Here is a 22,443-nt window from a genome sequence, read left to right as displayed (position 1 = left end):
CTCTCCCTCGCCATCCATTCTGTACTCTCTCCCCCCGCCATCCATTCCGTACTCTCTCCCCCGCCATCCATTCCGTACTCTCTCCCCCCGCCATCCATTCCGTACTCTCTCCCTCGCCATCCATTCTGTACTCTCTCTCCCCCGCCATCCATTCCGTACTCTCTCCCCCGCCATCCATTCGTACTCTCTCCCCCCCGCCATCCATTCCGTACTCTCTCCCCCGCCATCCATTCCGTACTCTCTCCCTCGCCATCCATTCCGTACTCTCTCCCTCGCCATCCATCCGTACTCTCTCCCCCGCCATCCATTCCGTACTCTCTCCCCCGCCATCCATTCCGTACTCTCTCCCCCGCCATCCATTCCGTACTCTCTCCCCCGCCATCCATTCCGTACTCTCCCCCGCCATCCATTCCGTACTCTCTCCCCCGCCATCCATTCCGTACTCTCTCCCCGCCATCCATTCCGTACTCTCTCCCCGCCATCCATTCCGTACTCTCTCCCTCGCCATCCATTCCGTACTCTCTCCCTCGCCATCCATTCCGTACTCTCTCCCCCCGCCATCCATTCCGTACTCTCTCCCTCCGCCATCCATTCCGTACTCTCTCCCTCGCCATCCATTCCGTACTCTCTCCCTCGCCATCCATTCCGTACTCTCTCCCTCGCCATCCATTCCGTACTCTCTCCCCCCGCCAGCCATTCCGTACTCTCTCCCCGCCATCCATTCCGTACTCTCTCCCCCGCCATCCATTCCGTACTCTCTCCCCCGCCATCCATTCCGTACTCTCCCCCCCGCCATCCATTCCGTACTCTCCCCACCGCCATCCATTCCGTACTCTCTCCCCCTCCATCCATTCCGTACTCTCTCCCCCGCCATCCATTCCGTACTCTCTCCCCCGCCATCCATTCCGTACTCTCTCCCCACCGCCATCCATTCCGTACTCTCTCTCCCCGCCATCCATTCCGTACTCTCTCCCCCGCCATCCATTCCGTACTCTCTCCCCCGCCATCCATTCCGTACTCTCTCCCTCGCCATCCATTCCGTACTCTCTCCCTCGCCATCCATTCTGTACTCTCTCCCTCGCCATCCATTCCGTACTCTCTCGCCCCCGCCATCCATTCCGTACTCTCTCCCCCGCCATCCATTCCGTACTCTCTCCCTCGCCATCCATTCCGTACTCTCTCCCTCGCCATCCATTCCGTACTCTCTCCCTCGCCATCCATTCCGTACTCTCTCCCCCCCGCCATCCATTCCGTACTCTCTCTCCCCACCGCCATCCATTCCGTACTCTCTCCCCGCCATCCATTCCGTACTCTCCCCACCGCCATCCATTCCGTACTCTCTCTCCCCCGCCATCCATTCCGTACTCTCTCCCCACCGCCATCCATTCCGTACTCTCTCCCCCGCCATCCATTCCGTACTCTCTCCCCCGCCATCCATTCCGTACTCTCTCCCCCGCCATCCATTCCGTACTCTCTCCCTCGCCATCCATTCCGTACTCTCTCCCCCCGCCATCCATTCCGTACTCTCTCCCTCGCCATCCATTCCGTACTCTCTCCCTCGCCATCCATTCCGTACTCTCTCCCCCCGCCATCCATTCCGTACTCTCTCCCTCGCCATCCATTCCGTACTCTCTCCCCCCGCCATCCATTCCGTACTCTCTCCCTCGCCATCCATTCCGTACTCTCTCCCTCGCCATCCATTCTGTACTCTCTCCCTCGCCATCCATTCCGTACTCTCTCGCCCCCGCCATCCATTCCGTACTCTCTCCCCCGCCATCCATTCCGTACTCTCTCCCTCGCCATCCATTCCGTACTCTCTCCCTCGCCATCCATTCCGTACTCTCTCCCTCGCCATCCATTCCGTACTCTCTCCCCCCCGCCATCCATTCCGTACTCTCTCCCCCGCCATCCATTCCGTACTCTCTCCCCACCGCCATCCATTCCGTACTCTCTCCCCCGCCATCCATTCCGTACTCTCCCCACCGCCATCCATTCCGTACTCTCTCTCCCCCGCCATCCATTCCGTACTCTCTCCCCACCGCCATCCATTCCGTACTCTCTCCCCCGCCATCCATTCCGTACTCTCTCCCCCGCCATCCATTCCGTACTCTCTCCCCCGCCATCCATTCCGTACTCTCTCCCTCGCCATCCATTCCGTACTCTCTCCCCCCGCCATCCATTCCGTACTCTCTCCCTCGCCATCCATTCCGTACTCTCTCCCTCGCCATCCATTCCGTACTCTCTCCCCCCGCCATCCATTCCGTACTCTCTCCCTCGCCATCCATTCCGTACTCTCCCCCGCCATCCATTCCGTACTCTCTCCCCCTCATCCATTCCGTACTCTCTCCCTCGCCATCCATTCCGTACTCTCCCCCCCGCCATCCATTCCGTACTCTCTCCCCCCGCCATCCATTCCGTACTCTCTCTCCCCCGCCATCCATTCCGTACTCTCCCCCCCGCCATCCATTCCGTACTCTCTCCCCCCGCCATCCATTCCGTACTCTCTCCCCCGCCATCCATTCCGTACTCTCTCCCCCTCATCCATTCCGTACTCTCTCCCCCCCGCCATCCATTCCGTACTCTCTCCCCCGCCATCCATTCCGTACTCTCTCCCCCTCCATCCATTCCGTACTCTCTCCCCCGCCATCCATTCCGTACTCTCTCCCCCGCCATCCATTCCGTACTCTCTCCGCCGCCATCCATTCCGTACTCTCTCCCCCCCGCCATCCATTCCGTACTCTCTCCCCCCCGCCATCCATTCCGTACTCTCTCCCCCGCCATCCATTCCGTACTCTCTCCCCCGCCATCCATTCCGTACTCTCTCCCTCGCCATCCATTCCGTACTCTCTCCCTCGCCATCCATTCCGTACTCTCCCCACCGCCATCCATTCCGTACTCTCTCCCTCGCCATCCATTCCGTACTCTCTCTCCCCCGCCATCCATTCCGTACTCTCTCCCCACCGCCATCCATTCCGTACTCTCTCCCCCGCCATCCATTCCGTACTCTCTCCCCCGCCATCCATTCCGTACTCTCCCCACCGCCATCCATTCCGTACTCTCTCCCTCGCCATCCATTCCGTACTCTCTCCCCCGCCATCCATTCCGTACTCTCTCCCCCCGCCATCCATTCCGTACTCTCTCCCCCGCCATCCATTCCGTACTCTCTCCCCCGCCATCCATTCCGTACTCTCTCCCCACCGCCATCCATTCCGTACTCTCCCCCCCGCCATCCATTCCGTACTCTCCCCACCGCCATCCATTCCGTACACTCCCCCCCCGCCATCCATTCCGTACTCTCTCCCCCGCCATCCATTCCGTACTCTCTCCCCACCGCCATCCATTCCGTACTCTCCCCACCGCCATCCATTCCGTACTCTCTCCCCCCGCCATCCATTCCGTACTCTCCCCACCGCCATCCATTCCGTACTCTCTCCCTCGCCATCCATTCCGTACTCTCTCCCCCGCCATCCATTCCGTACTCTCTCCCCCGCCATCCATTCCGTACTCTCTCCCCCGCCATCCATTCCGTACTCTCTCCCCCCGCCATCCATTCCGTACTCTCTCCCCCGCCATCCATTCCGTACTCTCTCCCCCGCCATCCATTCCGTACTCTCTCCCCACCGCCATCCATTCCGTACTCTCCCCACCGCCATCCATTCCGTACTCTCTCCCCCGCCATCCATTCCGTACTCTCTCCCCCCGCCATCCATTCCGTACTCTCTCCCCACCGCCATCCATTCCGTACTCTCTCCCCCCGCCATCCATTCCGTACTCTCTCCCCCCCACCATCCATTCCGTACTCTCTCCCCCGCCATCCATTCCGTACTCTCCCCCCCGCCATCCATTCCGTACTCTCTCCCCCCGCCATCCATTCCGTACTCTCTCCCCCCCACCATCCATTCCGTACTCTCTCCCCACCATCCATTCCGTCCTCTCCCCCCCACCACCCATTCCGTACTCTCTCCCCCACCATCCATTCCGTACTCTCTCCCCCACCATCCATTCCGTACTCTCCCCCCCGCCATCCATTCCGTACTCTCTCCCCCCGCCATCCATTCCGTACTCTCCCCCCCGCCATCCATTCCGTACTCTCTCCCCCCGCCATCCATTCCGTACTCTCTCCCCCCCATCCATTCCGTACTCTCTCCCCCGCCATCCATTCCGTACTCTCTCCCTCGCCATCCATTCCGTACTCTCTCCCCCGCCATCCATTCCGTACTCTCTCCCTCGCCATCCATTCCGTACTCTCTCCCCCCGCCATCCATTCCGTACTCTCTCCCCCGCCATCCATTCCGTACTCTCTCCCTCGCCATCCATTCCGTACTCTCTCCCCCCGCCATCCATTCCGTACTCTCTCCCTCGCCATCCATTCCGTCCTCTCTCCCCCGCCATCCATTCCGTACTCTCTCCCTCGCCATCCATTCCGTACTCTCCCCCCCGCCATCCATTCCGTACTCTCTCCCCCCGCCATCCATTCCGTACTCTCTCCCTCGCCATCCATTCCGTACTCTCCCCCCCGCCATCCATTCCGTACTCTTTCCCCCGCCATCCATTCCGTACTCTCTCCCTCGCCATCCATTCCGTACTCTCTCCCCACCGCCATCCATTCCGTACTCTCTCCCTCGCCATCCATTCCGTACTCTCTCCCCCTCATCCATTCCGTACTCTCTCCCCACCGCCATCCATTCCGTACTCTCTCCCCCCCCATCCATTCCGTACTCTCTCCCCCACCATCCATTCCGTACTCTCTCCCCCACCATCCATTCCGTACTCTCCCCCCCGCCATCCATTCCGTACTCTCTCCCCCCGCCATCCATTCCGTACTCTCTCCCCCCCGCCATCCATTCCGTACTCTCTCCCCCGCCATCCATTCCGTACTCTCTCCCCCTCCATCCATTCCGTACTCTCTCCCTCGCCATCCATTCCGTACTCTTTCCCCCGCCATCCATTCCGTACTCTCTCCCCCCCGCCATCCATTCCGTACTCTCTCCCTCGCCATCCATTCCGTACTCTCTCCCTCGCCATCCATTCCGTACTCTCTCCCCCGCCATCCATTCCGTACTCTCCCCACCGCCATCCATTCCGTACTCTCTCCCTCGCCATCCATTCCGTACTCTCCCCACCGCCATCCATTCCGTACTCTCCCCACCGCCATCCATTCCGTACTCTCTCCCTCGCCATCCATTCCGTACTCTCTCCCTCGCCATCCATTCCGTACTCTCTTCCCCCCCATCCATTCCGTACTCTCCCCACCGCCATCCATTCCGTACTCTCCCCACCGCCATCCATTCCGTACTCTCTCCCACCGCCATCCATTCCGTACTCTCTCCCTCGCCATCCATTCCGTACTCTCTCCCCCGCCATCCATTCCGTACTCTCTCCCCCGCCATCCATTCCGTACTCTCTCCCCCCGCCATCCATTCCGTACTCTCTCCCTCGCCATCCATTCCGTACTCTCTCCCCCCGCCATCCATTCCGTACTCTCTCCCCCACCATCCATTCCGTACTCTCTCCCCCCGCCATCCATTCCGTACTCTCTCCCCCCACCATCCATTCCGTACTCTCTACCCCGCCATCCATTCCGTACTCTCTCTCCCCCGCCATCCATTCCGTACTCTCCCCCCCGCCATCCATTCCGTACTCTCTCCCCACCGCCATCCATTCCGTACTCTCTCCCCCGCCATCCATTCCGTACTCTCTCCCTCGCCATCCATTCTGTACTCTCTCCCCCCCGCCATCCATTCCGTACTCTCTCCCCCGCCATCCATTCCGTACTCTCTCCCCCCGCCATCCATTCCGTACTCTCTACCCCGCCATCCATTCCGTACTCTCTCTCCCCCGCCATCCATTCCGTACTCTCTCCCCACCGCCATCCATTCCGTACTCTCTCCCCCGCCATCCATTCCGTACTCTCTCCCTCGCCATCCATTCTGTACTCTCTCTCCCCCGCCATCCATTCCGTACTCTCTCCCTCGCCATCCATTCTGTACTCTCTCCCCCCCGCCATCCATTCCGTACTCTCTCCCCCGCCATCCATTCCGTACTCTCTCCCCCCGCCATCCATTCCGTACTCTCTACCCCGCCATCCATTCCGTACTCTCTCTCCCCCGCCATCCATTCCGTACTCTCCCCCCCGCCATCCATTCCGTACTCTCTCCCCACCGCCATCCATTCCGTACTCTCTCCCCCGCCATCCATTCCGTACTCTCTCCCTCGCCATCCATTCCGTACTCTCTCCCTCGCCATCCATTCTGTACTCTCTCCCCCCCGCCATCCATTCCGTACTCTCTCCCCCGCCATCCATTCCGTACTCTCTCCCCCGCCATCCATTCCGTACTCTCTCCCCCGCCATCCATTCCGTACTCTCCCCCGCCATCCATTCCGTACTCTCTCCCCCGCCATCCATTCCGTACTCTCTCCCCCGCCATCCATTCCGTACTCTCTCCCTCGCCATCCTTTCCGTACTCTCTCCCTCGCCATCCATTCCGTACTCTCTCCCTCGCCATCCATTCCGTACTCTCTCCCCCCCGCCATCCATTCCGTACTCTCTCCCCCGCCATCCATTCCGTACTCTCTCCCTCGCCATCCATTCCGTACTCTCTCCCTCGCCATCCATTCCGTACTCTCTCCCTCGCCATCCATTCCGTACTCTCTCCCCCCCGCCAGCCATTCCGTACTCTCTCCCCGCCATCCATTCCGTACTCTCTCCCCCGCCATCCATTCCGTACTCTCTCCCCCGCCATCCATTCCGTACTCTCCCCCCCGCCATCCATTCCGTACTCTCCCCACCGCCATCCATTCCGTACTCTCTCCCCCTCCATCCATTCCGTACTCTCTCCCCCGCCATCCATTCCGTACTCTCTCCCCCGCCATCCATTCCGTACTCTCTCCCCACCGCCATCCATTCCGTACTCTCTCTCCCCCGCCATCCATTCCGTACTCTCTCCCCCGCCATCCATTCCGTACTCTCTCCCCCGCCATCCATTCCGTACTCTCTCCCTCGCCATCCATTCCGTACTCTCTCCCTCGCCATCCATTCTGTACTCTCTCCCTCGCCATCCATTCCGTACTCTCTCGCCCCCGCCATCCATTCCGTACTCTCTCCCCCGCCATCCATTCCGTACTCTCTCCCTCGCCATCCATTCCGTACTCTCTCCCTCGCCATCCATTCCGTACTCTCTCCCTCGCCATCCATTCCGTACTCTCTCCCCCCCCCGCCATCCATTCCGTACTCTCTCCCCCGCCATCCATTCCGTACTCTCTCCCCACCGCCATCCATTCCGTACTCTCTCCCCCGCCATCCATTCCGTACTCTCCCCACCGCCATCCATTCCGTACTCTCTCTCCCCCGCCATCCATTCCGTACTCTCTCCCCACCGCCATCCATTCCGTACTCTCTCCCCCGCCATCCATTCCGTACTCTCTCCCCCGCCATCCATTCCGTACTCTCTCCCCCGCCATCCATTCCGTACTCTCTCCCTCGCCATCCATTCCGTACTCTCTCCCCCCGCCATCCATTCCGTACTCTCTCCCTCGCCATCCATTCCGTACTCTCTCCCTCGCCATCCATTCCGTACTCTCTCCCCCCGCCATCCATTCCGTACTCTCTCCCTCGCCATCCATTCCGTACTCTCTCCCCCCGCCATCCATTCCGTACTCTCTCCCTCGCCATCCATTCCGTACTCTCTCCCTCGCCATCCATTCTGTACTCTCTCCCTCGCCATCCATTCCGTACTCTCTCGCCCCCGCCATCCATTCCGTACTCTCTCCCCCGCCATCCATTCCGTACTCTCTCCCTCGCCATCCATTCCGTACTCTCTCCCTCGCCATCCATTCCGTACTCTCTCCCTCGCCATCCATTCCGTACTCTCTCCCCCCCCCGCCATCCATTCCGTACTCTCTCCCCCCGCCATCCATTCCGTACTCTCTCCCCCGCCATCCATTCCGTACTCTCTCCCCCTCATCCATTCCGTACTCTCTCCCCCCCGCCATCCATTCCGTACTCTCTCCCCCGCCATCCATTCCGTACTCTCTCCCCCTCCATCCATTCCGTACTCTCTCCCCCGCCATCCATTCCGTACTCTCTCCCCCGCCATCCATTCCGTACTCTCTCCGCCGCCATCCATTCCGTACTCTCTCCCCCCCGCCATCCATTCCGTACTCTCTCCCCCCCGCCATCCATTCCGTACTCTCTCCCCCGCCATCCATTCCGTACTCTCTCCCCCGCCATCCATTCCGTACTCTCTCCCTCGCCATCCATTCCGTACTCTCTCCCTCGCCATCCATTCCGTACTCTCCCCACCGCCATCCATTCCGTACTCTCTCCCTCGCCATCCATTCCGTACTCTCTCTCCCCCGCCATCCATTCCGTACTCTCTCCCCACCGCCATCCATTCCGTACTCTCTCCCCCGCCATCCATTCCGTACTCTCTCCCCCGCCATCCATTCCGTACTCTCCCCACCGCCATCCATTCCGTACTCTCTCCCTCGCCATCCATTCCGTACTCTCTCCCCCGCCATCCATTCCGTACTCTCTCCCCCGCCATCCATTCCGTACTCTTTCCCCCGCCATCCATTCCGTACTCTCTCCCCCGCCATCCATTCCGTACTCTCTCCCCACCGCCATCCATTCCGTACTCTCTCCCTCGCCATCCATTCCGTACTCTCTCCCCCTCATCCATTCCGTACTCTCTCCCCACCGCCATCCATTCCGTACTCTCTCCCCCCCCATCCATTCCGTACTCTCTCCCCCACCATCCATTCCGTACTCTCTCCCCCACCATCCATTCCGTACTCTCCCCCCCGCCATCCATTCCGTACTCTCTCCCCCCGCCATCCATTCCGTACTCTCTCCCCCCCGCCATCCATTCCGTACTCTCTCCCCCGCCATCCATTCCGTACTCTCTCCCCCTCCATCCATTCCGTACTCTCTCCCTCGCCATCCATTCCGTACTCTTTCCCCCGCCATCCATTCCGTACTCTCTCCCCCCCGCCATCCATTCCGTACTCTCTCCCTCGCCATCCATTCCGTACTCTCTCCCTCGCCATCCATTCCGTACTCTCTCCCCCGCCATCCATTCCGTACTCTCCCCACCGCCATCCATTCCGTACTCTCTCCCTCGCCATCCATTCCGTACTCTCCCCACCGCCATCCATTCCGTACTCTCCCCACCGCCATCCATTCCGTACTCTCTCCCTCGCCATCCATTCCGTACTCTCTCCCTCGCCATCCATTCCGTACTCTCTTCCCCCCCATCCATTCCGTACTCTCCCCACCGCCATCCATTCCGTACTCTCCCCACCGCCATCCATTCCGTACTCTCTCCCACCGCCATCCATTCCGTACTCTCTCCCTCGCCATCCATTCCGTACTCTCTCCCCCGCCATCCATTCCGTACTCTCTCCCCCGCCATCCATTCCGTACTCTCTCCCCCCGCCATCCATTCCGTACTCTCTCCCTCGCCATCCATTCCGTACTCTCTCCCCCCGCCATCCATTCCGTACTCTCTCCCCCACCATCCATTCCGTACTCTCTCCCCCCGCCATCCATTCCGTACTCTCTCCCCCCACCATCCATTCCGTACTCTCTACCCCGCCATCCATTCCGTACTCTCTCTCCCCCGCCATCCATTCCGTACTCTCCCCCCCGCCATCCATTCCGTACTCTCTCCCCACCGCCATCCATTCCGTACTCTCTCCCCCGCCATCCATTCCGTACTCTCTCCCTCGCCATCCATTCTGTACTCTCTCCCCCCCGCCATCCATTCCGTACTCTCTCCCCCGCCATCCATTCCGTACTCTCTCCCCCCGCCATCCATTCCGTACTCTCTACCCCGCCATCCATTCCGTACTCTCTCTCCCCCGCCATCCATTCCGTACTCTCTCCCCACCGCCATCCATTCCGTACTCTCTCCCCCGCCATCCATTCCGTACTCTCTCCCTCGCCATCCATTCTGTACTCTCTCTCCCCCGCCATCCATTCCGTACTCTCTCCCTCGCCATCCATTCTGTACTCTCTCCCCCCCGCCATCCATTCCGTACTCTCTCCCCCGCCATCCATTCCGTACTCTCTCCCCCCGCCATCCATTCCGTACTCTCTACCCCGCCATCCATTCCGTACTCTCTCTCCCCCGCCATCCATTCCGTACTCTCCCCCCCGCCATCCATTCCGTACTCTCTCCCCACCGCCATCCATTCCGTACTCTCTCCCCCGCCATCCATTCCGTACTCTCTCCCTCGCCATCCATTCCGTACTCTCTCCCTCGCCATCCATTCTGTACTCTCTCCCCCCCGCCATCCATTCCGTACTCTCTCCCCCGCCATCCATTCCGTACTCTCTCCCCCGCCATCCATTCCGTACTCTCTCCCCCGCCATCCATTCCGTACTCTCCCCCGCCATCCATTCCGTACTCTCTCCCCCGCCATCCATTCCGTACTCTCTCCCCCGCCATCCATTCCGTACTCTCTCCCTCGCCATCCTTTCCGTACTCTCTCCCTCGCCATCCATTCCGTACTCTCTCCCTCGCCATCCATTCCGTACTCTCTCCCCCCCGCCATCCATTCCGTACTCTCTCCCCCGCCATCCATTCCGTACTCTCTCCCTCGCCATCCATTCCGTACTCTCTCCCTCGCCATCCATTCCGTACTCTCTCCCTCGCCATCCATTCCGTACTCTCTCCCCCCCGCCAGCCATTCCGTACTCTCTCCCCGCCATCCATTCCGTACTCTCTCCCCCGCCATCCATTCCGTACTCTCTCCCCCGCCATCCATTCCGTACTCTCCCCCCCGCCATCCATTCCGTACTCTCCCCACCGCCATCCATTCCGTACTCTCTCCCCCTCCATCCATTCCGTACTCTCTCCCCCGCCATCCATTCCGTACTCTCTCCCCCGCCATCCATTCCGTACTCTCTCCCCACCGCCATCCATTCCGTACTCTCTCTCCCCCGCCATCCATTCCGTACTCTCTCCCCCGCCATCCATTCCGTACTCTCTCCCCCGCCATCCATTCCGTACTCTCTCCCTCGCCATCCATTCCGTACTCTCTCCCTCGCCATCCATTCTGTACTCTCTCCCTCGCCATCCATTCCGTACTCTCTCGCCCCCGCCATCCATTCCGTACTCTCTCCCCCGCCATCCATTCCGTACTCTCTCCCTCGCCATCCATTCCGTACTCTCTCCCTCGCCATCCATTCCGTACTCTCTCCCTCGCCATCCATTCCGTACTCTCTCCCCCCCCCGCCATCCATTCCGTACTCTCTCCCCCGCCATCCATTCCGTACTCTCTCCCCACCGCCATCCATTCCGTACTCTCTCCCCCGCCATCCATTCCGTACTCTCCCCACCGCCATCCATTCCGTACTCTCTCTCCCCCGCCATCCATTCCGTACTCTCTCCCCACCGCCATCCATTCCGTACTCTCTCCCCCGCCATCCATTCCGTACTCTCTCCCCCGCCATCCATTCCGTACTCTCTCCCCCGCCATCCATTCCGTACTCTCTCCCTCGCCATCCATTCCGTACTCTCTCCCCCCGCCATCCATTCCGTACTCTCTCCCTCGCCATCCATTCCGTACTCTCTCCCTCGCCATCCATTCCGTACTCTCTCCCCCCGCCATCCATTCCGTACTCTCTCCCTCGCCATCCATTCCGTACTCTCTCCCCCCGCCATCCATTCCGTACTCTCTCCCTCGCCATCCATTCCGTACTCTCTCCCTCGCCATCCATTCTGTACTCTCTCCCTCGCCATCCATTCCGTACTCTCTCGCCCCCGCCATCCATTCCGTACTCTCTCCCCCGCCATCCATTCCGTACTCTCTCCCTCGCCATCCATTCCGTACTCTCTCCCTCGCCATCCATTCCGTACTCTCTCCCTCGCCATCCATTCCGTACTCTCTCCCCCCCCCGCCATCCATTCCGTACTCTCTCCCCCCGCCATCCATTCCGTACTCTCTCCCCCGCCATCCATTCCGTACTCTCTCCCCCTCATCCATTCCGTACTCTCTCCCCCCCGCCATCCATTCCGTACTCTCTCCCCCGCCATCCATTCCGTACTCTCTCCCCCTCCATCCATTCCGTACTCTCTCCCCCGCCATCCATTCCGTACTCTCTCCCCCGCCATCCATTCCGTACTCTCTCCGCCGCCATCCATTCCGTACTCTCTCCCCCCCGCCATCCATTCCGTACTCTCTCCCCCCCGCCATCCATTCCGTACTCTCTCCCCCGCCATCCATTCCGTACTCTCTCCCCCGCCATCCATTCCGTACTCTCTCCCTCGCCATCCATTCCGTACTCTCTCCCTCGCCATCCATTCCGTACTCTCCCCACCGCCATCCATTCCGTACTCTCTCCCTCGCCATCCATTCCGTACTCTCTCTCCCCCGCCATCCATTCCGTACTCTCTCCCCACCGCCATCCATTCCGTACTCTCTCCCCCGCCATCCATTCCGTACTCTCTCCCCCGCCATCCATTCCGTACTCTCCCCACCGCCATCCATTCCGTACTCTCTCCCTCGCCATCCATTCCGTACTCTCTCCCCCGCCATCCATTCCGTACTCTCTCCCCCCGCCATCCATTCCGTACTCTCTCCCCCGCCATCCATTCCGTACTCTCTCCCCCGCCATCCATTCCGTACTCTCTCCCCACCGCCATCCATTCCGTACTCTCCCCCCCGCCATCCATTCCGTACTCTCCCCACCGCCATCCATTCCGTACACTCCCCCCCCGCCATCCATTCCGTACTCTCTCCCCCGCCATCCATTCCGTACTCTCTCCCCACCGCCATCCATTCCGTACTCTCCCCACCGCCATCCATTCCGTACTCTCTCCCCCCGCCATCCATTCCGTACTCTCCCCACCGCCATCCATTCCGTACTCTCTCCCTCGCCATCCATTCCGTACTCTCTCCCCCGCCATCCATTCCGTACTCTCTCCCCCGCCATCCATTCCGTACTCTCTCCCCCGCCATCCATTCCGTACTCTCTCCCCCCGCCATCCATTCCGTACTCTCTCCCCCGCCATCCATTCCGTACTCTCTCCCCCGCCATCCATTCCGTACTCTCTCCCCACCGCCATCCATTCCGTACTCTCCCCACCGCCATCCATTCCGTACTCTCTCCCCCGCCATCCATTCCGTACTCTCTCCCCCCGCCATCCATTCCGTACTCTCTCCCCACCGCCATCCATTCCGTACTCTCTCCCCCCGCCATCCATTCCGTACTCTCTCCCCCCCACCATCCATTCCGTACTCTCTCCCCCACCATCCATTCCGTACTCTCCCCCCCGCCATCCATTCCGTACTCTCTCCCCCCGCCATCCATTCCGTACTCTCTCCCCCCCACCATCCATTCCGTACTCTCTCCCCACCATCCATTCCGTACTCTCCCCCCCACCACCCATTCCGTACTCTCTCCCCCACCATCCATTCCGTACTCTCTCCCCCACCATCCATTCCGTACTCTCCCCCCCGCCATCCATTCCGTACTCTCTCCCCCCGCCATCCATTCCGTACTCTCCCCCCCGCCATCCATTCCGTACTCTCTCCCCCCGCCATCCATTCCGTACTCTCTCCCCCCCATCCATTCCGTACTCTCTCCCCCGCCATCCATTCCGTACTCTCTCCCTCGCCATCCATTCCGTACTCTCTCCCCCGCCATCCATTCCGTACTCTCTCCCTCGCCATCCATTCCGTACTCTCTCCCCCCGCCATCCATTCCGTACTCTCTCCCCCGCCATCCATTCCGTACTCTCTCCCTCGCCATCCATTCCGTACTCTCCCCCCCGCCATCCATTCCGTACTCTCTCCCTCGCCATCCATTCCGTACTCTCCCCCCCGCCATCCATTCCGTACTCTCTCCCCCCGCCATCCATTCCGTACTCTCTCCCTCGCCATCCATTCCGTACTCTCCCCCCCGCCATCCATTCCGTACTCTTTCCCCCGCCATCCATTCCGTACTCTCTCCCTCGCCATCCATTCCGTACTCTCTCCCCACCGCCATCCATTCCGTACTCTCTCCCTCGCCATCCATTCCGTACTCTCTCCCCCTCATCCATTCCGTACTCTCTCCCCACCGCCATCCATTCCGTACTCTCTCCCCCCCCATCCATTCCGTACTCTCTCCCCCACCATCCATTCCGTACTCTCTCCCCCACCATCCATTCCGTACTCTCCCCCCCGCCATCCATTCCGTACTCTCTCCCCCCGCCATCCATTCCGTACTCTCTCCCCCCCGCCATCCATTCCGTACTCTCTCCCCCGCCATCCATTCCGTACTCTCTCCCCCTCCATCCATTCCGTACTCTCTCCCTCGCCATCCATTCCGTACTCTTTCCCCCGCCATCCATTCCGTACTCTCTCCCCACCGCCATCCATTCCGTACTCTCTCCCCCGCCATCCATTCCGTACTCTCTCCCTCGCCATCCATTCCGTACTCTCTCCCCCTCATCCATTCCGTACTCTCTCCCCCTCATCCATTCCGTACTCTCTCCCCACCGCCATCCATTCCGTACTCTCTCCCCCCCCAAATCCACAAACCCGACATAACTCCCAACAAGTGCCTGCTGTTTTCTACCCATCAGCCATTTTTACACTGTACCCCACAGTTTGAGTTTAACTAACAACCTTTTGTATGAAATGCCTTTTAGAAGTGGAGATACACCACGTAATAGGGCTTTCCAGGGTCCACTTGGGTTGCCACTTCCTAAGTTGAGGAAGTTGTTCAGGTAGGAACTTCCCCTTCTTAATTCACGTTGACTGCTATTCATTAGACTCTCATTGTACAGATAATCCTCAAGTTTACCCTGGATAATTCCATTATTTTACACAGAGCAGCCCATCAAACACTTCCAGCTCATTTATGTGGAAGTCATTAATTTGGTTTAAATTATTTCTGCTTGGGGACATGTTAATCATGACTTTCCTTGTGAAGACTTGGAGAAAATAATCATTCTGAATATTAACCATCCTATGCTCACCCACTGTTTCAAGACCATCTGCATTTCTTATGGATCACACCTCTTTTCTGACTGCCCTCTTATTGAAGTACTGGACGAGTTTCTCATTGCTAGGTTTATGAAACCAATTCATATTCAACAAGAACCAAAAGGGGATTCATTGTGTGAAGAAACCAGTGCCAAATACTGAAAGCTCTTCATACTTTACCTAATCTTTGAGCCACTGATGTCCAGCTCCAGGTGCATGAGGTGCCGATCACCTCCTTTATTCAGCTTCCGGTTCACTATCACAGATGCCAAAAATGGATTCTTTGCATCAAAAGGCCTAAGTTGGAAATAACAGCAGTTATAAAATAAACATTGCTCAATATTTCTGCTGGAAATTTCAAAAATGCATTATCCCAGCAGTCTTTTTATTCAGTGCCAGGAATAAACGTACCTCCCTCACTCTTCCCTTCTTACTACAATTTTTAAAAATTAGTTCACGGGATGTAGGCGTCGCTGACGAGGCCAGCATTTATTGCGTATCCCTAATTGCCTTCGAGTGGCTTGCTAGGCTATTTCAGAGGGCAGTTAAGAGTCAACCACATTGCTGTGGGTCTGGAGTCACATTACAGGTAAGGATGGCAGATTTCCTTCCCTAAAAGGACATTAGTGAACGAGATGGGTTTTTATGACAATCCAGTAGTTTCATGGTCATCACTGATGCTAGCTTTTTATTCCAGATTTATTTAATTGAACTAAAATTCCCCAGCTGCCATGGTGGGATTTGAACTCACGTCTCCGGATCATTAGTCGAGGTCTCTGGATTACTAGTGCAGTAACATAACCGCTATGTCACCGTTCCCGACATCTACAGGCTTTTAAAATTCAAGCTTCACATGTTCTAGCCCATATTCCTTGACTTAGTCTTCTCTCCTACTCCAACCTTGCTGGTGCCCTCTACCATGGGTTTTAGCACCGAAGGAGACTATTCAGCCCATTGTGCCTGTGCCGGCTCTTGGAAACAGCTCTCCAATTCAACCGCTCTCCAGCTCTTTCCCCTTAGCCCTGCAATTTCTTTTACTTTAAGTATATATCCGATTCCTTTATGAAAGTTAGCACTGAATCTGCTTCCACCACCATTCTTCATCTTAATTTAAAAAAAAGTTATTCTCAAATTGAGAAACAGTGCATCAGTTAGGACTACTATACAAATAGAAACATAGAAGATAGGAACAGGAGTAGGCCATTCGGCCCTTCGAGCCTGCTCCGCCATTCAATGAGATCATGGCTGATCATCCAAATTCAGTACCCTGTCCCTGCCTTCTCCCCATATCCCTTGATCCCTTTAGCCTTAAGAAATATATCCAACTCTTTCTTGAATATATTTAATGACTTGGCCTCCACCGCCCTCTGTGGCAGAGAATTCCACAGGTTCACCACTCTCTGGGTGAAGAAATTCCTCCTCATTTCAGTCCTAAATGGCTTACCCCTTATCCTTAGACTATGACCCCTGGTTCTGGACTCCCCGGCCATCATAAACATCCTTCCTGCATCTAGTCTGTCCAGGCCTGACAGAATTTTATAGGTTTCGATGAGATCCCCTCTCAATCTTCTGAACTCCAGTGAGTATAAGCCCAATCGACACAATCTCTCCTCATACGTCATTCCTACCATCCCAGGTTATCAGCCTGGTGAATCTTCGCTGCACTCCTTCCATGGCAAGAACGTCCTTCCTCAGGTAAGGCGACCAAAACTGCACACAATACTTGTTACTGTTTTATCATCCTTTTCTCTCTCTCTCCCTCTCTCTCATTTGTGCTGGTCATGTAACACACCATATTCCTACACAAGTGACCCATTTACCAGGCATCTGCCAGTGCCATTCTATGACTGACTGAGCAATATGGTTTCCAGCTGGTGCGTTCTCCTAATATGTCACCGAGACCTGCAATGCCTCAGCTGGGGAATATGGACACAAATTTGCACTTTGGAGTCCAACATTAGAGCAGGGGAACTCTTGCAGTGGGCCTTCAATACTGCCAGCCCGATATCCAGCCATACCATCGTAGCATTAATTCAGCTTTTCAAATATATTAAATTTTCTAGTGCAACTGAAGACTAAGAGTTCGAAATTCTTGATTATGTTTGGAGTGCAGGCAAAATCTTATGGTGCTTATACTGCAGAAGAAAATGAATCAGTAAAGGAAGTGATAGAAAAGGTATCGGTGTAAATTTGGTTTAACTACTCGCAAAGGTTGTCTGGAGAACCCTTGGAAAAAAAAGGTGTGAATACAATATGCCCACATAAATGCGCTACAGTTAAACCAGTTATTTCACTCAACAAGACTACAAAATATAAATGTAGCATCAGTGTATGAAGTTAATCTTTGTCCTGCACTCGTCTCCTTTAAATGCCTTTTGCATCTCAAGTGACAGTCTCTCATTATGACCTGGAGGTTAACTCTGTAGACTGCAGCGGTTTTTCAAAAAAAAACCAAAATCATTGAAAATACAAGAGTACGTCAAGGATTTCTCGGGCTTCATTTGGAAATATAACATCTGAAAAAGCAGAAAACCGTCACAGCTGTAAAATATTTTTAAAAACTTCAAATAATCTTATGTCCTCCAAATAAATTACTTTTTGAAATGCAGTCACTGTTGTAAGATAGAGAAAGGAGGCAGCCACAGCACACAGCAAGATCCCACAAACAGCAATGCTATGAATGAATGGTTAATCTATTTTAGTGGTGTTGGTCGGGGGGGGGGGGGGGGGGGGAAGAAGAAATGTTGGCTGGGACATCGGGGGGGGGGGGGGGGGAAGGAAACAGACGACAACCCCCTACTCTTTGATAAAGTGCCACGGGATTTTTATGACCATCTGAACAGGCAGACAGGGCCTTGGTTTAATGCTTCATCAGAAAGACGGCATTCTCTCAGTACTGCTCTGAAGTGTCAAGCTAGATCACGTGTTCATCTATAGTGGGGCTTGAACTAAAGTCAAGTATGCTACCAACTGAACCAAGCCAACACTTAACATAAGATTATCATAATGCTTGCTCTGTTTTCATATGCGAGACTCAGGTGGCTCCTGTAGGCTTTGCGCGTTTTCCCAACTTAATCGACCCCACTCCCGCACCCACACCATGGAAATGGTCTTTCACAATCATAGTATCTTCCTCAGTTTAGTAACCAATCTGTTGTCTATCTACCATCTGACACACTAGTGAACATCTTGGCTGAGAATTTTCCAGAGATACCCCTCGCACTTCTGGTGAATTTACGGCGGGGCAGCAATTCGGAGGAAATTTGCGATCCATTTTTCGGCACCTAGGCTCAGAAATGCCAGCCATACAGCATCCCAGTGGAAGCCACAATAGATTTTAAATTATTCACAGGGTATTACTCAATAAGGTTGCTGTAGATTGAAATATCCTAGTGAATGACTAATCACTATTTAAACAAGAGACTATTGTGATTCTAATATTCCCACTCAAAGTATAAATCAGTTTATCAAGAGACATTTTCAACGCCTACTCATATTTAAAATGTGAAATGTATGGAACAGGCCAGACTGAGACAGCCAGTAGTGAACAGACCTTGCTACCCTTTCCGCTCAGTGATGCCTTTACAACGATTTAATGCAATCAGCTTAGATCAATTCAGCTGTTTCCATAGTACCACAGACATGGAGACTATAATATGCAAACAGATGTTCAATAAATATGAAAACAGCGTACTGTTGATGGAAACAGGGCAAATGAGACTCCTTACACGTTCGGCATACTGTAGGCATAAATGTCAGAATATACAAGTAGAATTACATAGAAGCTACAGCATAGAAACAGGCCATTCAGCCCAACTGGTCCATACCTGTATTTATACTCCACATGAGCCTCTTCCCACCCTGCCCTGTATCCCTCTTTTCCCTTTTCCCTCATGTATGCATCAAGCCTTTCCTTAAATGCATCAATGCTATCTGCTCCAGCCACTCCAATATGGCAGTGACTCCCACCACGAATCTCACCACTCTCCAGTCCAGAGATCTTGGAGGATTGTAGAGCTGGAGGATATTAGAGATAGGGAGGGGGCGAGGCCATGGAGGGATTTGAACAGATGGATGAGAATGTCAAAATTAAGGTATTGTCGGACTGGAAGTCAATATAGGTCAGCAAGCACATTGGTGGGAGTTAAGATACGGACAGCAGAGTTCTGGATTGCTAATGCATCTTTACAGCTAATGTCTACGTGCCCTGTGAGAATGGGCATGTCCGAGTCTGTCTGCAATCTCATTCCTTTCCTCTGGGGAAACATCCTGCATTTGCTAGCCATACGGTTAAATGGCTGTGGCCAGGATCTCGCTGCATGTAGCAAACCACAGCCAAAGCTACAAATTCCTCACATCCAATTCAAATCTAATGGAGCATTGTACTTAAGAGGTCACAGGTTTATCACTTGCAAAAGTATCTAGGTGCATTTTCCAGGTAGAAAACAAAATGGTTCAGAAACAAAGGGCCATTACACCAAAGAAGCCCGTCACATTTTGATCAAATAATTCACCTCCTAACAAAAAGAAACAAGAGATGTGGTGAGAGTCTCTCTCCTGCGGAGTTTGGCATTGATGCATCTGATGTTCGAGTGTTCAATGTCTTCAGGCATTTAAAATTTGGAGCAGATAACTTTTGGAAAAGAATCCTGGGGCTCTACTGGGGAAAATCGCTCTTGAAGTTTGGTGAAAATCCAAGCGTTTAACTTTACCAAGTTGTTTACAGAAGCAGATGTGCAGCAAAATCAACGGCTTGGTTTCCCACCCGGCCTATTCTGTAGCTATTTCAGTCACTTCAAACGGTTTTAACTAGTAAATGACTAGTAAGGAATGTTTTATATGCAAACCAGTCCTGGAAATGCATTTAACCCATTACAAATACTTTAAATGTATTAAGTGGAAGTAAAGGTTTACTGAAATACTATAATACTGCTTAAAGGTCTTCAAACAGGTTGGGAACAGATCTGAATTCAATTATTCTCGAAAGCAACTCTCGTGCAGAAGAACACATTTTTAATCAGACTTTAATCCAATTTACTGAGCTGGTATGATGTGTTTAGAGATGAGCAGCAGAGGACCAAGAGAGGTAGAGTCATAGGCCTAGAAATTGGGTTGGGGCGCCAAAGTAGCGCAAAAGTCACCCGAGCGCAGGATTTAGCGCAGCGATCGGAGTGATACCGATCGCCAGAAATTCAGTTTCAGTGCCCCTCGAGGGAGACGGGGCGAGGCTCGAGGCGCTCCGCGTCCCTCTTAGGGCGCTGAAACTGATTATCGCAGCGCAACGTGCCGCAGCGCCACACGCTGCGGTACTGCAGGCCTTCCTCCCACTGTTAAGGGGGCGGTGCCTGCAACAGCGCGATCCCCGCTCACAAGTGCCGGCAAACGAGCCCGGCACCAAGGAGAAGTGCCGGGCTCTCGGGGAAACAGCCGGCAATGCCGCGGGGGGGGGTTAGGAGGCCGGGGACGGAGGTGCTGGCAGGCGGCCGCCGAAAAAGCGGCCGCCCCGCACCTCCACCTTAACTTGCGCTGCTGCCGGCACAGTAAGGCCCCGTGAACCGGGCGCGGGTAGCGAGCGGCGCAACTGCGGCGTTCGCTACCAAATATCGCGAACGGGGCACTGTGCACACCGATGACGTCATCGGTGGCGGCGCAGCGCAAATGCCTAACGCCACAATTAGCGCCCCTACTGAATATCGCCGGAGACGCAGCCACTGACTGCCTCTTTAGGCGCCAACAGGTGGCGCTACTCACCCAATTTCTCCCCCATAGAGTTATACAGCACAGAAAGAGGCCCTTCGGCCCATCGTGTCCGTGCTGGCCATCAAGCCCTGTCTATTCTACTCCCATTTTCCAGCACTTGGCCCGTAGCCTTGTATGCTATGGCGTTTCAAGTGCTCATCTAAATGCTTCTTGAATGTTGTGAGGGTTCCTGCCTCTACCACCCTTTCAGGCAGTGAGTTCCAGATTCCAACCACCCTCTGGGTGAAAAAGTTTTTCCTCAAATCCCCTCTAAACCTCCTGCCCCTTATCTTGAAACTATGCCCCCTGATTATTCACCCCTCTACTGAGGGGAAAAGTTCCTTTCTATCTACGCCCCTCATAATTTTGTACACCTCAATCAGGTCCCCCCTCAGCCTTCTCTGCTCTAAGGAAAACAACCCCAGCCTGTCCAGTCTCTCTTCATAGCTGAAGCGTTCCAGCCCAGGTAACATCCTGGTGAATCTCCTCTGCACTCTCTCCAATGCAATCACATCCCTCCTATAGTGTGGCGACCAGAACTGCACACAGTATTCCAGCTGTGGCCTAACTAGCGTTTTGTACAGCTCCATCATAACCTCCCTGCTCTTATATTCTATGCCTCAGCTAATGAAGGCAAGTATCCCATATGCCTTTTTAACCACCTTATCTACCTGTCCTGCTGCCTTCAGGGATCTATGTACATGCACATCAAGGTCCCTCTGATCCTCTGTCCTTCCTAGGGTCCTACCATTCATTGTGTATTCCCTTGCCTTGTTAGTCCTCCCAAAATGCATCACCTCACACTTTTCAGGGTTAAATTCCATTTGCCACTGTTCTGCCCATCTAACCAACCCGTCTATATCGTCCTGTAGCCCGAGGCTTCCCTCCTCGCTATTTACCACTCCACCAATTTTCGTGTCATCTGCGAACTTACTGATCATACCTCCTACATTCATATCTAAATCATAAATGTACACTACAAACAGCAAAGGACCCAGCACCGATCCCTGCGGTACACCACTGCACACAGGCTTCCAGTCACAAAAACAACTTTCGACCATCACCCTCTGCCTCCTGCCTCTAAGCCAATTTTGGATCCAATGTGCCAAAGTGTGCAGAACGCCAAGAACTTCAGCACTTTTCCCTCCAACCCTTGTGCTGGGAGTTCTAAGGATCTTGAGCTATTCTTTCACTTGTTTTTGGTCATCTAGCCCTGCTAGTTCAGGAATTATAAAATGTCAAACTATCCACAACAGGAGTCTGTAACAGCCTGTTAGTGTCTCATCCTGTTGTCGATGGTTTTGAGAATTTTCCAAGTAAGGGAAATGGCAAGCAATTTTCTCTCAAATGTAAAGTATTTGGAAGGAGTCGGCATGGGTGGGAAGAGAGAGCTTAACTTGGAAGTACTTCCTGAAAAGTACAGTTCATCTTGAAAAGTAGAGCACTGTGAGGCGCAAGAGGTGTTACATAAAGGCACAAGTATGGATTAACCTGCATGCAACTCTTTGGTATCCTGCCTAATTACAGGAAACTTTCGTTTAACCGGAGGTTAAATGTCCGGAAAGCTCTATCTACCGGCAAAATTCAGGAGCCGTTTCCTATAAGTTTTTTTACTTCTCGTTGCTTTTTTTTTTTCCAGTCAGGCTCTGCAAGCGTCTGGCTGAAGCTGTTGCTTAGCTACAGAGACGCTTTTAAGCTGCCCGGACTGTTTTGAAGCTGTTGCTA

At 55.1% G+C, this 22,443-nt stretch overlaps 1 protein-coding gene across 3 annotated transcripts in view; it reads right to left on the bottom strand.

Annotated features, from left to right (window-relative positions):
• The window catches only part of LOC147102088 (NADPH--cytochrome P450 reductase-like), a 137,263-nt gene that overhangs the window by 24,408 nt on the left and 90,412 nt on the right, over window positions 1-22,443 (bottom strand). For all 3 annotated transcript variants that reach the window (XM_085964266.1, XM_085964264.1, XM_085964265.1), the window contains exon 9: window positions 15,160-15,276. In XM_085964266.1, coding sequence (XP_085820392.1) covers window positions 15,160-15,276 — 117 coding nt within the window. The remainder of the gene's footprint in view (window positions 1-15,159; window positions 15,277-22,443) is intronic.

The sequence above is a fragment of the Somniosus microcephalus genome, chromosome 22 (genome assembly GCF_052327205.1).
Source record: "Somniosus microcephalus isolate GS21.2 chromosome 22, FLI_Smic_1.0, whole genome shotgun sequence".
NCBI classification, from domain to species: domain Eukaryota; kingdom Metazoa; phylum Chordata; class Chondrichthyes; order Squaliformes; family Somniosidae; genus Somniosus; species Somniosus microcephalus.
This window is presented reverse-complemented; position numbering and strand designations above follow the sequence as displayed.